The sequence below is a fragment of the Buteo buteo genome, chromosome 11 (assembly GCF_964188355.1).
Source record: "Buteo buteo chromosome 11, bButBut1.hap1.1, whole genome shotgun sequence".
Taxonomy (NCBI): Eukaryota; Metazoa; Chordata; class Aves; order Accipitriformes; family Accipitridae; genus Buteo; species Buteo buteo.
Genome location: NC_134181.1, coordinates 22,962,736 through 22,977,400, shown reverse-complemented (window position 1 = coordinate 22,977,400; position 14,665 = coordinate 22,962,736). Strand labels below are relative to the sequence as shown.

The 14,665-nt window shown below is 49.1% G+C and overlaps 1 protein-coding gene across 1 annotated transcript; it reads left to right on the top strand.

The window, feature by feature from the left end:
• Nucleotides 1–47: 47 nt before the first annotated feature.
• E2F4 (E2F transcription factor 4) lies at nucleotides 48–14,648 on the top strand. Its single transcript, XM_075040494.1, has 10 exons — nucleotides 48–230; nucleotides 1,944–2,053; nucleotides 2,609–2,772; nucleotides 3,299–3,340; nucleotides 6,135–6,196; nucleotides 6,552–6,837; nucleotides 7,898–8,089; nucleotides 9,283–9,330; nucleotides 11,922–11,966; nucleotides 12,311–14,648. The coding sequence occupies exons 1-10, from the start codon at nucleotides 84–86 to the stop codon at nucleotides 12,424–12,426; spliced, it is 1,212 nt and encodes a 403-aa protein (XP_074896595.1). The 5' UTR covers nucleotides 48–83; the 3' UTR covers nucleotides 12,427–14,648.
• The last annotated feature ends 17 nt before the right edge of the window (nucleotides 14,649–14,665 follow it).

Genomic DNA, 14,665 nt, shown 5'->3' with positions numbered 1-14,665 from the left:
CAGCCCCCGGCCCCGGAAGTTCCCGTCGTGCCCCGCGGCCCCGGAAGCGGAAGCGCGGAGGGGCCGGAGCCGGCGGCGGGCAGATGGCGGAGTGCGGGCCCCAGCCCCCCGGGGGTGGGAGCGGGGCTGGGGGGGCGCCGAGCCGGCATGAGAAGAGCCTGGGGCTGCTGACCACCAAGTTCGTGTCGCTGCTGCAGGAGGCCAAGGACGGCGTGCTCGACCTTAAGCTGGTGAGGGCCCCGCCGCCCCCGGGGAGGGGCTCTGCGGGAGCTCCCGCCTCGGGCCGGGGTCCTGCTGCTGGGGGAGCCGAGCTCCTGCGGGCCAGGTTCTCCGGGGGCCGAGGCAGGTTTTGGGGGGGGAGTCGGGACACGGCAGCGCCCGATGCAGCAGGTGCAGGGAAAGGAGGGGGTCCCCCGGGGGAACGGCAGAGCTGCCAGCCGCGCTGAGGGCATGCAGAGGGGGCTCTGCACCTGCCGCCCTAATATTCCCTCCCGCTGCTTCCTTCAGAGCAGTTCTCCCCACCCAGCCCCTCCGCTTTCCCCAGGAAAGAGGAGGCAGCGGACCCTGCCTGACGTTGCAGGCAGTTGTGTGATTCAGTTGGAGCCCCGCTCGGCCGTCGTTTTCTCTTCTGCATTCTTGCCCCGCAGCAAGGTGCTACTTGATCACCAGCACAAAAATGATCCAGCCCTGTAGAGCCTCTGAGACATATAGAAACAGAGACCTATAGAAACTGTTCCTCCCCACTGCGGTTTGCCCCGCCCTGGCATAGAGCAGGAAGGGGAGCGTGGTCAGATTCATCTCTGCCAAAGGTTGTCCCTGATGCCTTTAGGCTGTGGGGAAGTGGCCCATTAATGTGCCTTGCTTTTGCATTTTGAAGATCTTCACCTAGAGGAAGTAACTCTGTCTTTGTGGCACGTAGGGTACTTAAACCTTGGCCTTTTCTATAGGTGAAGTTCCTTTGCTGTGTTTTATACAAATACCTCTTAGGTGGATATGCATGCGAGCGCGCTCTGACCCTTCACAAGCAGCAGACGAGTGTCAGAAAGCTCTGAAGATGCATGGTTTGGAGGAGTCTCCTGGCTGTAGGCTTCTTTCCTCTCCTGTGCCAAATTGTTGTATCTTTGGATTTGGGCAATATTTTCTTGCTTAAAATGGCTGTTAAGTGCATTCGTATTTGTTAGCGTGGTTTGATCAGTTGTGCCGTGTAGGGTCTCTGAAGTCCCGGTCTGTTACTGGTAGGTGAGAGGGAACTGACACTGTTGGTCCTGGCTGTGCCAGTACAGCACATGTTAACTCTTGCCGGTGCTTAGTTGCCATGCGATAGCAGAAACAGGCATATCAGCGCAGTCCAGTGTGTCCCAAAAACCAAGGGGAGGAGAGTTGTGTGAGCAAGGCAGGGAAGTCCCAGGGCTGCTCAGGAGCTCCTGCCTTACAGCCGTGCTTACTCTCCTCCCAGCACTGCATCTTTCAAACAGAGGAATCTGCCTCTTAAGAAGGTGTTGATTCTCTATCAAACGGTATCAGATCAGATTTAGAAAAGACCTTTTGAATGTTCACTGAACTGTTGTCAGTCATGCAGACAATTCTGTGTTCCTCTTCCCATGCCCATCTCTTTTACCCTCAAGAAGCAGTGAATTTTTAGGCTGCCAGACTAGTGTCTTCTAGTACTGCTGAGGAATGGTGATTTTTGGATCCACCGCGAGCAAGGTGGCTGGAATTTGATTTGTGCTTAGTGGGGAGGTGGCTGACTAAGAAAGGGAATGAAGGGGCAGTGGCTTCTCATGGTTGTAATGACATTGAGAATGTGGCTTTGTAATTTGAGGCGCTGGGACATGAGAGGTATGAGATGGTGAGCAGACTGCTTGGCCAGGAATTAATCTGATAGGCAGGAAGGATTGAAACATGACTGAGAGGTTGGAGTTCAGTGTCTAACCTTTTTGCAGGCTGCAGATACCTTGGCTGTGCGACAGAAGCGACGGATCTACGATATCACAAATGTCCTGGAAGGCATCGGGTTGATTGAGAAGAAATCCAAGAACAGCATCCAGTGGAAGTGAGTGACAGAGAAAGTCTAAATCGTTCACAGGTCCCTTCTAGTCCTGGGTCCTGTTGTATGGGTGCCTTGCTCCTCTTCAGGCAAGCAGAGCTTCATGAGGCTGTTATCTAAGTGACACTGGGGTTAAAACGCCTTGCTTGGAGCAAGGTTCCTCAGTGGTCTGTGCACGCTTGTAATTCCCCCAGCTGGGCTATGCTGATGGTAGTAATGAGGAAAGCTGAAGTACATACCGTGTGTCTCTTACAGCAAAGCTCTTATTTTGGTACAAACTAAGTATTTGCAGCACCTTGGGCTAGAAAAGATGCCTGTCATGGCACTGGAGATGGGGGAAAGCCGGGCCCGTCTGCAGGATGTAGGAAGATGTACCAGACCTTGCTGTGCTGGAAGGAAGGTGGAGATCTAGAGTAGGTATAGATGAGGGTTTCTGAGCGATCCAGCCTTGATGTATTGATAGGGGTGGCAGTAAGGAAGGTGGCAACCACTCTGAGAGGATGGGGCTGGTGTGAGTGCCTCCAGAGGCTGATGCATGTCACTCCTTTTTACTTTGCCCAGAGGGGTGGGTCCTGGCTGCAACACACGTGAAATAGCTCACAAACTTATCGAGCTGAAGGCAGACATAGAGGACCTGGAGCAGCGGGAACAGGAGCTGGAGCAGCAGAAGATGTGGGTTCAGCAGAGCATCAAAAACGTTACAGAAGATGTGCAGAACAGTCGATATCCTTTGTGTGAACTGATTACTCTGTCTCCATGTTCGCTTGCTAGGCTGGAAGGCAGGGACCTGAGGGCTGGGTTGGTGCTGCCCTGCTGAGGGCAGAGGGGTGGTGGTGACCTGTTGCTGCTGGAGAATCTGCACTGAAAGGCTCCAGAGGCAGTGCCTGGCTTTGAAATTAGGGTAACTCTGTCCAGCCTGGGAACCAGCTTTCTTTGTGGTGTGTGGTTTCTTGTCTGGCTTTTTGAAGTACAAAACACTGTAACGTTTACCATGATGAGAAAAGTGCTTCTCTCCGAGTCACAGGTGCCACTTTCTTGAGTGCAGAGCTGCTCTTGTGGCTTGCCTGTCTTAGGGTGTCAGCTCTGACGAGTATGTAGCTCGCAGACCTTGCCTGCAGACCACTTCAGAGTGTGGCATGGAGAGCCTTCTGGGAATGGCATTTCTTGTGCTCAGGAAGGAAATGCCAGGTGCCCTTTGAGTTCTCTGTCTGCGCAGGAAGCTGCAGCCTTTCTCCTTAACCTTGGAAACATTAGCGTACGTGACACATGAAGATATCTGCAAGTGCTTCACAGGTGAGGAAATGGTGCTGCATCGTAAAGATGTAACATTGCAGTCCTATCAGTCTGTCCCAGCTGCTCTCCTTTCTTCAGGAAAGAGGAAGCAGCAGACCACGGGCTGCCCAAAGCATTAAGTTAAATGTAGTGCGAGCTCTGATGCCATCCTGGGTTTGTGTACCACTGAGTTCTATCTTTCTTGTCACCCTCAGAGGGGGCAGGCGGTTTCTTTTACTTGTGTTTAAAGGAACATTGCTGCTATTTCTAAAGAAGTCTTTTTGCTGGGTGTCACTATGTGGGTGTATGTGTGTTATGTTAGAAGCCCTTGATGTTAAGGGCTTGGGTGGACAATGTTCTAATAATAGGAAGCAAATTTTACTGCATGGTAGGAATCTGGGTGTAAGCAAGGAAATAGTATAAAAAATGGTCCCTCAGTTGCATCATGCCCTCTACCAACAAGAATGCAAGAGGAAGGTACTGAAGAGCAGGACAGAAGGGAATACACCGCTTGCTGTGACCTCACTCCCTTGTGTACTGCCTTCCTAAAGCTGTGAGGTGCCTCTATGAAAAGCCATATGTCCTGTCTCTGTGGGGGAAAAGTGAAGAAAACCCACAGGAGTCTCTGTTTCTTCTCTATTGCCAATTTTGATGGTAGCTGTAGAACCCCTCCAAAAAAATTCGCCGGTGGCCAGCGTGCAATACAGCAGCCTGCAGTACATAAACTGTTCTCAGCTGTAGTGGTGTGGAGTCGCAGCTCCTTTCTGCTTCGGTGGACACCTGACCTCTCCTGACCCCGGGCAACCTGCATCTGCTTGCTTGCAGCAGAGATTGAAGCTATTTACCCTAACCTCCCCCAGCCATGCATAATCTCACCCTTGTCTGACTCTCTCCTTGTCTCTTCCAAGCACCCTTCTCACCCTACACTTCATCAGCTCTTCTATTTTTCATTTTTGCCTTTGTGTGCTGTCCTTGCTCACTGGACTTTATACTGCTCAAGTTCCTGCTGGTAACTTATGCATCATCACCCCCTTCGCTTTACTGTTTCTTCTTATTTAAGCTAGCCCTTTTTGGGGGCAGGGGTTGTGTTTTCAGTTTGACAGTGCCTGGGGCCAGATAACTTGTAATAGTCTGGAAGAGTTTACTGGAGACCAGCAGACAGCTTATTGCTTGGTTGATTGAGTGTTTTGCATTTTATTGCACCTGGTTTTTGTAAACCGGTTTGCGTCTGAAGTCAGACCTCACCAAAATGTGCAGAGATTAGATCTTACTTAGGGCAGATCTGAATTCCTTCTAGAACAGAGGCTTGATCCATGTTTTTCCATTGTCTGTTCATTTTGCCTATATGAATATGCCTTACATCACTTTTTTTTTCCTCTCCTGAGCATCTGAGCCTTGCAGAGGTTCTTTTTTGGACCTCTTGTGTTCTTGAACTGTGGTGCAGGCTAAATTTCAGCTCCTGGATTTTCTGATTGACTGCTATTGAACTTGCTTTCTCAAAGTGAGTTAGGGCTTGAAGATTTCCATGCTTGGACTCTTGTCAAATATGGATTCATTATTTGGATTAATTAAAAAAAAAAAAAAGTTTTTAGTGACTGGGAAACATAATTTTCCTGTCTGTTGCTGTGATGCATTTTCCACTCGCAGAATGAAAAAGGAAGTGGAAACACACTGTGCACTGTTTTGTAGAAGTATTTGGGATATAGCTATCAAGGGAGACAGAAATGCAACACCTGTATTTGAAACTAACAGGTCTTAAAGCTCAAGCTTGTGTCTTTAAGCTTTATTGTGCTTTTTTTGTCTCTTAACAATATTTTTCTTAAATGCAGATTTGTTAAAGGAATCTCATCTTATTGGCAAATCCTGTGGTATTTTTAATCCCTGTACCTTTTCCTGATCTGACCTTTGATTGCTTGCCTGAAATTACAGGATGTGCTCTTCTGCTGTCCATTCCCTCTCATCGCTCTGGGGATCTTCTGTGTTAATTATCAAGTGAAGCTTAATGCAAAATACCGGTGAAGTGTGAATACTAACCACACTAAAGCTTAAACATTCAAAGTGAAAGCTGCTAGCTGCTCGGTCTGAATATGTCTTAATGTTCACAGTGCTGGTATTTCTCTGTTCACATTTCTCTAAACCCGGATACGGACTGGAAGCTGCTTGCCTGTGACTGTTATGTTATTAGGGGCACAGGTCTTCAGGAGCTGCAGAACTTGAAAAGGAAGGATGCTGTCAGCCTGGCTCCCAGCCCTGCATGTGCTGGGCTCTGTGCAGGGTCCAATACAGCTAACACCAGGCAGCTCTCTCACCAGTAGAGACTGGGCAGTGTTGGTTTTGGGTATTGGTACTCCAGCATGAGGTTGCCATGCTGTTGGCAGCCTCACTTCTGAGCCTAGTTCGACACCATCTCTTCGCTGGCAGTGGAGCTCTTTGAGTTGTGTGCTCTTTTGTTTATAATTCACATCTAAAAGCTTGTGACAACAGAATGAAGGATCGTTCCCTTAGGATTCAGATGTTCTTAAGAGTGAATTTAAGCCAGCCCTTCTGAGAGAAAGAAAAGTTAGTCCTGTTAAGGACGCTGCTAAAAAACTTTAGGGTTGCTTTGGGAGAAACTTCACAGGTTCTTTGTGCCCTGGGCAGCTGGCACATTGGGAGCTGTATGATATGCTTAGCAGCTCATGTGGGTGTAAATGGCAGTCCTCCATGGAAGAGAGGGCAGGAGATATGGGGCTTTGAGGAGGGGCCCTTTGTCAGTGCTTAATTATTGTCAGAACAGTTTGTGCCTGCTGAATGCTGACCAGTCTTGTTTTCACAGGAGACACCCTCCTTGCTATTCGAGCCCCATCAGGCACCCGTTTGGAGGTTCCCATCCCTGAGGTGAGTGATAAATGGGCAGAGTGCAGGAGTGTGTGTGTGTGTGTGTGTGTGTCAGAGTGGAAGTTGTGGCTGGATTGACCAAGCTGGGAATTGCAAGTAAGGGGTTTGATGGGAGTCGGAGGAACTGCCAACCCAAGGAAGGCTCCAGATACTAAATAATTGCCAGAAGGCTCTGTTGTTTAGAAGTATGTAATTGGAGGAGCACCAGGGGAGAGGATAGTCCTGGGAGTCAGTGGAATTGTGTGTGGAACCATGCTGAACTGTCTGGACAGCATGTCTTGCCTCTGGGAAATTCCTGTTCTGTTTGAAAAGGGCATTTAATATATGGTTGTGTTTTGCTCTTGACTTTTCTCAGGGCCTAAATGGACAGAAGAAGTATCAGATCCATCTGAAGAGCACAAGTGGTCCCATTGATGTTCTCTTAGTAAACAAAGATGCTTGGAGCTCTCCTCCTGTCGTACTACCTGTCCCTCCCCCTGAAGACCTCATTCAGTGCCAGGCAGTTGCACCCTCAAAACCACAGATACCACCGCTCACACACTTCCAGGAGGCATCCGTTCCCAGCAGCACCCAGCCCTCTACACCGACACCTACCAGCACTCAGGACCATAGCCCTCCCGCACAGAAAGCCACAAGCACAGGTGAGAGGGAGGCTACGGGAGGCAGAAACAGGATGGTGGCTGACAAAGGAGAGTATGTTCCCTGGCCTGGCTGGGGCTGGCCCTGCTGGTCATGCAGCATCGTCAGCTCCTGGCAAGGGAGGCACCCCTGCCTTTGCTGCAGTGAGCCTTTTCTTTTGTCTTGATTAGTGGGACTGGCTGTGTTAACAGAAATGAGACACTTGGCTTGAGGGGGTAGTGGCAGCCTGTAGGAGCAGTGGTGAGGGAGAGACTAATCACACAGATTCATTGATTAGCAGAAGTTTGTAAAAGGCTCTTTTCAAGTTCAACTTTCAGTTTGAAAAAAGACTGTCAAAAATTCTAGATTAGGTTGCTTGTGGCTTTGTCCAGCTAAATTTTGAAAGCCTCCAGCAGTGGAGATCCCCAGCTTCCTTGGTGAGCTCTTCCAGGGCTGCAGCACCCTCTTAGTGAATTCCTTTTTCCTGATGTCTGGATCCTTTGAGCTGCATCTCGTGCCTGTTCTGCACGTTACATCCTTTGGCACCACTGAGAAGTTCTTAATTTTTGTAACTGCCTTTCAGGTAGCTGCAAGCTGCTGTTAGGTTGCCCTTAGACTTCTCTTTGCCATACTGAACAAGCCCAGCTCCCTCCACCCCTCCTTGTAGGCCATGTGCCCTAGCCCCCTGGCCATCTTGGTAGCCCTCAGCTGGTTCTTCTCCACATCTTTCTTGAACTGGAGGATGGCCAAGCTGGACACTGTACTCTAAGTGCTGCCTCAGCCCCACACTTCCCTCAGTGTGCTAGCCATGCTTCTCCTGGTGTAACTTACTACCTGGCTTGTGTTAATTGCTGTGAGAGTGTGCTCTTGGCTTATGTGCAGCCTGGCACCACCAAGACTGCTCTCCAGCAGAACTGCAGCTGGACCTGGGAGTTTTTGCTGGGTGAAAGCAAGAAGCCGCCTTCCTATGCAGCTGTTTGTGCTTGGCCAGCATTGCCAGTGAGGGTTTGGTCTGTGCTGCAGCTGCTTGCTTTGGGGCTGGTGGGAGATTACATTCTTGTGTGTGTCTGTGGCTCTTTCCAGAATGCGGTGTCGCAGCGGCAGAGTCCAAGAGCAGTGGCAACTTTGACCCCCTCAGCAATGCGTCCGCATCGGCCAGCCAGCCAGCCGGGTTAGATACACAGCCACTGCAGTCCTCTGCCTCGCTGGACAGCAGCTCCGTCCTACCCAGCCCCTCTACCTCCTTTGAGCCGATCAAGCCCGACCCCACAGGAAGTGAGTATGCACCCTCGTTTCATGCATTGCTCCAAAAGCATGCAGCTTGGAGCGAGGGAAAGGCTGCTAGGCCTGGAGGAAGGAGCTGAACTCCGTTCTGCCTTTGCTGTCAGCCAGACTCTGCAAGGCATGAGTAGGCATTTCCCTGTGAGGGTGCTGGGGAACCTTCTGAGAAGGTGACTCTGTCATGTCTAGGGTCCCGCCACTTTCTGTGATGTCAATACTAGAAAATCTGTGAGGGACACTCGCATGACACGCGTCTTTGCTCTTACATGTAGGATTATTCCCTTGCAGTCCCTTCTGTAGTGCAAGGTCCAATTTTGAGACTGCATGAAGCTATAGAATTTCCAGTCATCACTGAGAGCACCTTTGTAGCTCATGGGGAGTTTTCCTGTATTAGGAGAACTCTTGTCTCTGTTTTCCTCCTTTACTTAGGAATACTTCATCTATTTTTAGTCATCTTGTGGTCTTAATGATCTCGCAGTGTATATTTGGGGAGCTCCTTGATGTGCTTGGTGAGGTGAAATGGGCTTTAAAAAAGGGACATTTGAGCTTTATGCCAGGAAATGGCAGGGTGGCCCAAGGAGAGAAAAGTATCCTCTAGGTAAGACACACTGCTTTAATGTTTTGAAGCCTACCTTCGCTGCAGAAACACTCTAGGCTAGAGGGTTATGGTTAGAAGAGGAAATCTTCCTCAAATGTACCTCACACAGTGCTTTTGTCATACTTCTGCTGCTAGCGTGTCTGAGAGAAGTATGAACTGTCTGTCTTGGAGTAGTCTTGATTGTGGAATTAGACCTGTGATATGTGTATAGCTTACCATTTCCCAGTGGGCCTGTGCTGACTCTCTAAAGGCACGCCATCATCCTATACAAGATAAATCGAGGTTGTATATGGAAGCTGACACCGTATGAGGCTTACATACAGGGAATTATTCTAGAGCTGCTGACTGTGATAACGTGTTCATGTCCCAGCGCTCCTACAAATTTATTTTAAAGTAGTCGAGCTTAAGTATTTTGTTGCTTATCATTTCAGCAGAAGTATGTGACATGGGGTCTGGGAGCACAATTTCTGGATGGCATAGGATGATTTGGGTGCATAAGGAGTACAGTAGGACAGTAGGTGATTGTGCTGTAAAGCATTTCAGACTCTTCGTGTAATGATGCAAACCATTTGGTTTGTTGTATTTGCAGTACTGGAACTTCCCAAAGAGCTGTCAGAGATGTTTGATCCAACGAGAGGTACGTTCACTCCCTGACCATGGCTTTGTTCTGTGCCCATCTACCCACAGAAGTGGGACAGCTCATTTTATTCACTCCTTTTTGGGTTATTTTGGGGTTGTGGTTTTTTATGGTGCTTGTGGTTGTTGGTGGCCGCTGGCTCTCTACTTGTAGTTAGGCACTCTTAAAATTACTGGTTTCTGTATGTATTCTGTCTTCATGTTGCCAGCAACCTCTGTTAGAGTTTGCCCTACAGTGTGCGGATGAGGGCTTTCCTGTCCCTGTGCCAAAGCTAATCTGTGCTCTGGCTTCCCATGCTCCTTCTCCAACTTGTCTGCACTCTATGAAAGAAAAATCCCTGTTAGTCTTGTTTCAGCTGTAGCCTGCCTGAGGCTAATCCAAGCAAATAATCTAGGGAGAGTCTTCTCTCTTCAAAATATCCCTCTGTGGTTTTGGTGGTGCTAGTAATTTTGGAGCAGTAGGGGAGGGGATGCTGTTAACTTGTGTTAGGAGTTCTGCCTCTGCCCAAGGAATGTCTGGGTGTCACTGCCTAATGGTGGGACGGACTCTGGGCTAAGGGCAGGAGAGGTGAAGGAATTTGATCTAACATAAGCCTAAACTGGGAAACTCTTCTTATCTGCACATTCATTTCCCTTCAGTGCTGTCAGAATACTTTCTAGCCCCACAGCTAGGCAGAGCTGAGTACACGCAAGCACTTCTGTGGTGACAGGATATGTACAACAACAGTCCCTAGTTCTGTGTTCTAGCAGGTGCTTTGTGAAAGTGCTGCCTTGGCGTAAAAACCCCACAGTCCCAAATGTGCACGCGTGAGCCTCCAATCTGTGTGCTAGGAGCCCTGGCCTCCACAGTTGGCCTGGAGTGCACCTTTCCTCCTTGCCCAGTGCCCACTGCTCGAGATGGTGGATGAGGTCTTGGTAATGACTGAGTACATCTGCAGAACAAATGTGACTTTGCAATGTGAGACATAAACTGCTGCAAGGCCCCAGCCCGTGCAGATCTAGCTTAACTCAAACTAACTGTACTGTGTGACTATGTGGACACTATTAAAAAGGAGGTGTTTGCCGTCTATGGTAAGGTATGTTGTTTTATGGAGTATTCTTCCCAATTTGGAGGGGGAAGATGGCGATCCAGGAGTGAAGGACAAAACAGAGTCGACAGCTACAGAGGCAAAACTCAGGACTGGAAAAAAGGAACACTACAGAGCTCAGAGAAATGGGACTTGCAGCATGCTCCATGCAGCCTCTTTCATCCGTGTGTGATCCCAGTAATGTTGCCCTGGCACTGGTGGCTGCTTTCAGGCTATGCAGTTTAAGCTGCAAGAGCCTGCAGTTCTTCCTTAGTGTTTTGTATTGGAATTACTTTTTCTGCGTGGTTTTCTCTCTCTTTTAAATGGGTACTTAATAACTGCTTGTTTTAAACTCGTATCCTGGAAGAAACCTGGATTTCAACACGCACATATACACACCCTGCTATATTACCAGCCCTGATCTAAGAATGCAGGTTCTGCATTTAATTGCTATTTATTGAAGCTGGTATTAGTCCTGGCTAGTTGCTCAGTGTTGGAATTCTCTCATCTCATGCACTGAATTAGACAGGTAGGTTCCTGTCCTCTGGGAAATAGCCTGCTGTGGATAAGTGTCTTGAAAATGGGCCCATCTGAGTTTCTTTGGGAAAGCTTATTTCAAGTGTGGGTAGTATCTCATCAGCCCAGTTAGATTGAGTTAGATATTCACTATCTTAACTTGGTAAAGTGAGAGAGGTATTCAGAAAGTTGTTTTCAAATGCTGTTTCTTCAAGAAAAGAGATTGACTTGCACATGCTTTGTTTGGCTGCTTGTCTACCATTCAAGTGCCTCGTGAACCTACTAGCCAAGAGTAACAACACTGGAGGAAGGAATGACTTTTTAGAGATAATTTTTTTACAGTTTTGTGGGGGCAGTAGAGGGGAGAGCAGAGTTAATGGCCCATTAAGGAAGGATGTGCAGAGCTCAGGTGCTCATTCCGTTTGGCAGCAGGCAGCCAGTGAATCTGCCAGGGCCTATGGATTAGCCACAGCGCAGCCGTGGGGTAAGGGGAGCAAATTAAGGGGGCAAAGGACACAAATCTGGAGGAAGCTGGAGGCTCGTTAGTTCTACTGCTTCTGGAACAGCTCATTTGTTTTTTATTTTTTCCCCCACTGTTAGCAAAGTTGGTGGGTAGTTGATGACTGTGAATATGTCAGGCTTTACCAGCTCAATTTCAGATGCACGTTGAGGAGTTTCCTCTGGAGGAGTTTGGGGCACCAGCTAGCATGCCAGCGCAGGGGTAAGGCACAGCCTGTCATATGAAGGAGACTGGCGTGTGGTTGAGCTAAAGCAAGCAGAAACCTCCTGCAGAATTTTTTTGATGTAGCTTTAATGGTCTGACACAGATTTCCCTTTGCCTGTGGCAGGAGGGCCAAGCCTCCTTTCGCCACTGCCTCCTGCACACACTGTGCCTTAGCCAGAGGAGGGATAATAAGGGTGAGGACCACCCTGGGAAGGGTGGGGAACTACACAGGAGCAGACCAGGAAAGCAGAGTGTGTTGCTTAACCATGCTTGTCTCTTTCCCAGAATGTATGAACTCCGAGCTGCTGGAAGAGCTGATGTCATCTGAAGGTGAGTCTTTGAGTCTCCCCCTCATGATGTGGCCTCTCCAGGGAAGGAAGGCCACATTGTGTGACTTTACCCAGCTGACAGTCTTGCGACTACAGACTCACCCTCATCTCTTCTGGGCTCTGGACACAGACTCTGTTCTCACTGTCCTGCCAGTCCCTGAGAGAGGTGTGAGGACCAGAAGAGCCTGTCTCTTCCATATTGCAAGGCTGACTTGAAGCAAGCTCAAAGAATGTTACTGTGAGGTGGCCTCCTCATGGCTCCACAGCTCAGCGCCCGTTGGCAGCTCTTGGCTCAGTGTGGGAGTGCTGAGTTTAGTAACCAACTGTGGGCTGCTCTTTCCCCAGTGTTTGCTCCATTGCTCCGCCTCTCCCCTCCACCTGGAGATCATGACTACATCTATAACCTGGATGAGAGTGAAGGCGTCTGTGACCTCTTTGACGTGCCTGTCCTCAACCTCTGACTTCTCAGTGCGGCTGTGAGCCTTGCAAACACAGACCGTTTTGTAACTCTTTGGAAAGTGTCTATTTTTGGATTCCTTTTGTGCTAGAGCTCGATGAATGAGCGATTCAGAGATGCTCTCGTATGGACTCAGAACCAAGAGATGTGGACTTGCAGGCCGGGAGCCTCCCTGTAGCTGCTTCCTCTTCCTCTGTTGCACGTGCAAGGTGCATGTGCAACTCGCTCCGCCGTATCTCTCTCTCCACTGGATCCTGGGCCTCACTTCAAAGGGTCTGTGTTTTGAGTGTTCCCAGTTCACCTGTAGAGTTTGCCCATGTGCCTCTCCGAGCTTCCTCAAATCTGCATGCCTTGGTTTTTCCTGCACTCCTAGAGGCACTTTGCACCTCCTAGGTACCAGCTGCTACAAGGAGCCCTAATATCGTGGTCAGTTCACAAGCCCGGAGGTAGTTAGCTAGATTTCTCAATGTGAGCAGTTCAGATTGGGGTGGTTATATTTCTGAATGACGACGACAGGGGAGGAGGGTGGAAAGGTACCAAAGTGTCCATTTCTTCCAGTGACTCAAGACCAAGCTAGTATGTTTTGCAAGAAAAAGCACTTTTTTTAGCCAGCTGTGCCTCCTAGTGGGACTCAGGAGTTGAGCATTCCTAGTAGGACCCAGGAGCTGAGTCTTTCCCTGCTTGTGCATCAGCAGGAATGCTGGTTGTGTGTTCACCAGTCTGCTGATGCATGAGCCCAGGGGCTCTGGCTCTTTGTACAGCAGCTGTGCTGTTTCTACAGGGCTAAAGAAGAGGTGCCAGTATGTTGGGTTTTTTTATTTTATTTTTTTATTTGTTTTTGCCTGAGTGAAGAGATGTTTGAAAGGGTAAGACTGCTCAAGCTGATGCCTGTAAGGTACTCCAGGTACATCAGAGCCTGCTCATATTTGCAAATAGCTGTCTTCTCCAACCATTGCACTTGAGCCTTCAGCTGTCTAAAAGGCAACCAAGCAGTAACAATTCAGTAGTACTGTGCTGTGACAAGTTATGTAGGTGTTGTCAAAATAGTGCTTACCCCCCCCACCTTTTTTTCTCTCAGCATCTGCTCAGGATCAGGCTTTCTGTATATTTGAATTTGCTCCTCTAGTATCCATACCCACACTCCCAATTCCTGATCCTGTGGCAGGTTGCTACCTAGTGTGATGCTTTCTCTGCATCATTTTTCTGCAAGATTTTCTTCATTGCTTTCTTCGTACCTTCTTCCATTGTAATGGAAGGCCTGCTGTTGGGTTCGTTACGATGATCAGGTGGTACCAGTCTTGGACCTTGTGCAGTTTAGTTGGAGTAAAATGCCCTGATGGATCTGTGTTGTATTTTGCAAGCCCCGACTTTGGTTTTCGGTCAGATCCTGTATTTGAGTGTCTTCAGTTTTGCACATCTTTCTGCTGATGTGGTGGTAGCAGCTGTCCTGCCTTTCCTGCTCTGCAAACTACCGAAGAGAGCGCCAGGCCAGGAGTGTGGCTGGCCATTGCAGGCAGGTAGCTTGCAACCAGCCGTGTAACCAGTTGATGTTTAACTTCTCCGCTTAGCTGCTCACCGCCTGTGAACCACACAGCCAGCTGGAGCACCAGGAATATGGGATGTAAAGTCTTCAATTGTTGGAGCCCGCAGAAGTGAGAAGAGTATATGCTTGGGCTGTGGATCCCTGAGGTGGCTCCTTGGGCCATCCTGTTCTGTGTGGGACTCCTCGAGAAGAGCCATCCCTCTCTGCAGCCCTGAAGCACTGGCGTCCTCTTTGGGAAAAGCCTGAAGAATTCAGGAGGAACAACCGGACGGTCTCTAGTGTGGCAGCGGGCAGCTGCTGCCGGCAAGACAGCGGTGGCGGGACCCTGCAGGGGGGTGAACTTCCAGCCCGCATGCAGCTAGTCCACGAACCTTCCCTCCTCGGCAAGGAAGCTGACCGACATCCCTCGGTCCTGCGCGCGCGTTAGCTAGGCTCCGTGGCTTTGGTGTAGCTCGAGCTCTCCGTGTACTGCCTGGCCCTCGCCCTCCTCCCGAGTGTTCATGTTTGCCGCCACCAGTTAGACGACCTTTGGAAAAGGACACCTAGAGAAAAATTTACAGTCACAAATGAACTTTTGATGCCTATATAAAGATTATTTTTATACTTTTTTTGCAAGGAAAGAAAAAAATTGCCTGTAATATTTGTATAGTGTTCTCTGACGTGAATAAACAACAAGCTTTCCAGAGTTTCCCACCGAGCC

Coding starts and splice junctions, on each gene's coding strand:
- E2F4 (XM_075040494.1), top strand. CDS start 84: ATGGCGGAGTGCGGGCCCCAGCCCCCCGGGGGTGGGAGCGGGGCTGGG. Junction 8,090..9,282: donor CAAGCCCGACCCCACAGGAA/GTGAGTATGCAC, acceptor TTGTATTTGCAG/TACTGGAACTTCCCAAAGAG. Junction 11,967..12,310: donor AGAGCTGATGTCATCTGAAG/GTGAGTCTTTGA, acceptor CTCTTTCCCCAG/TGTTTGCTCCATTGCTCCGC.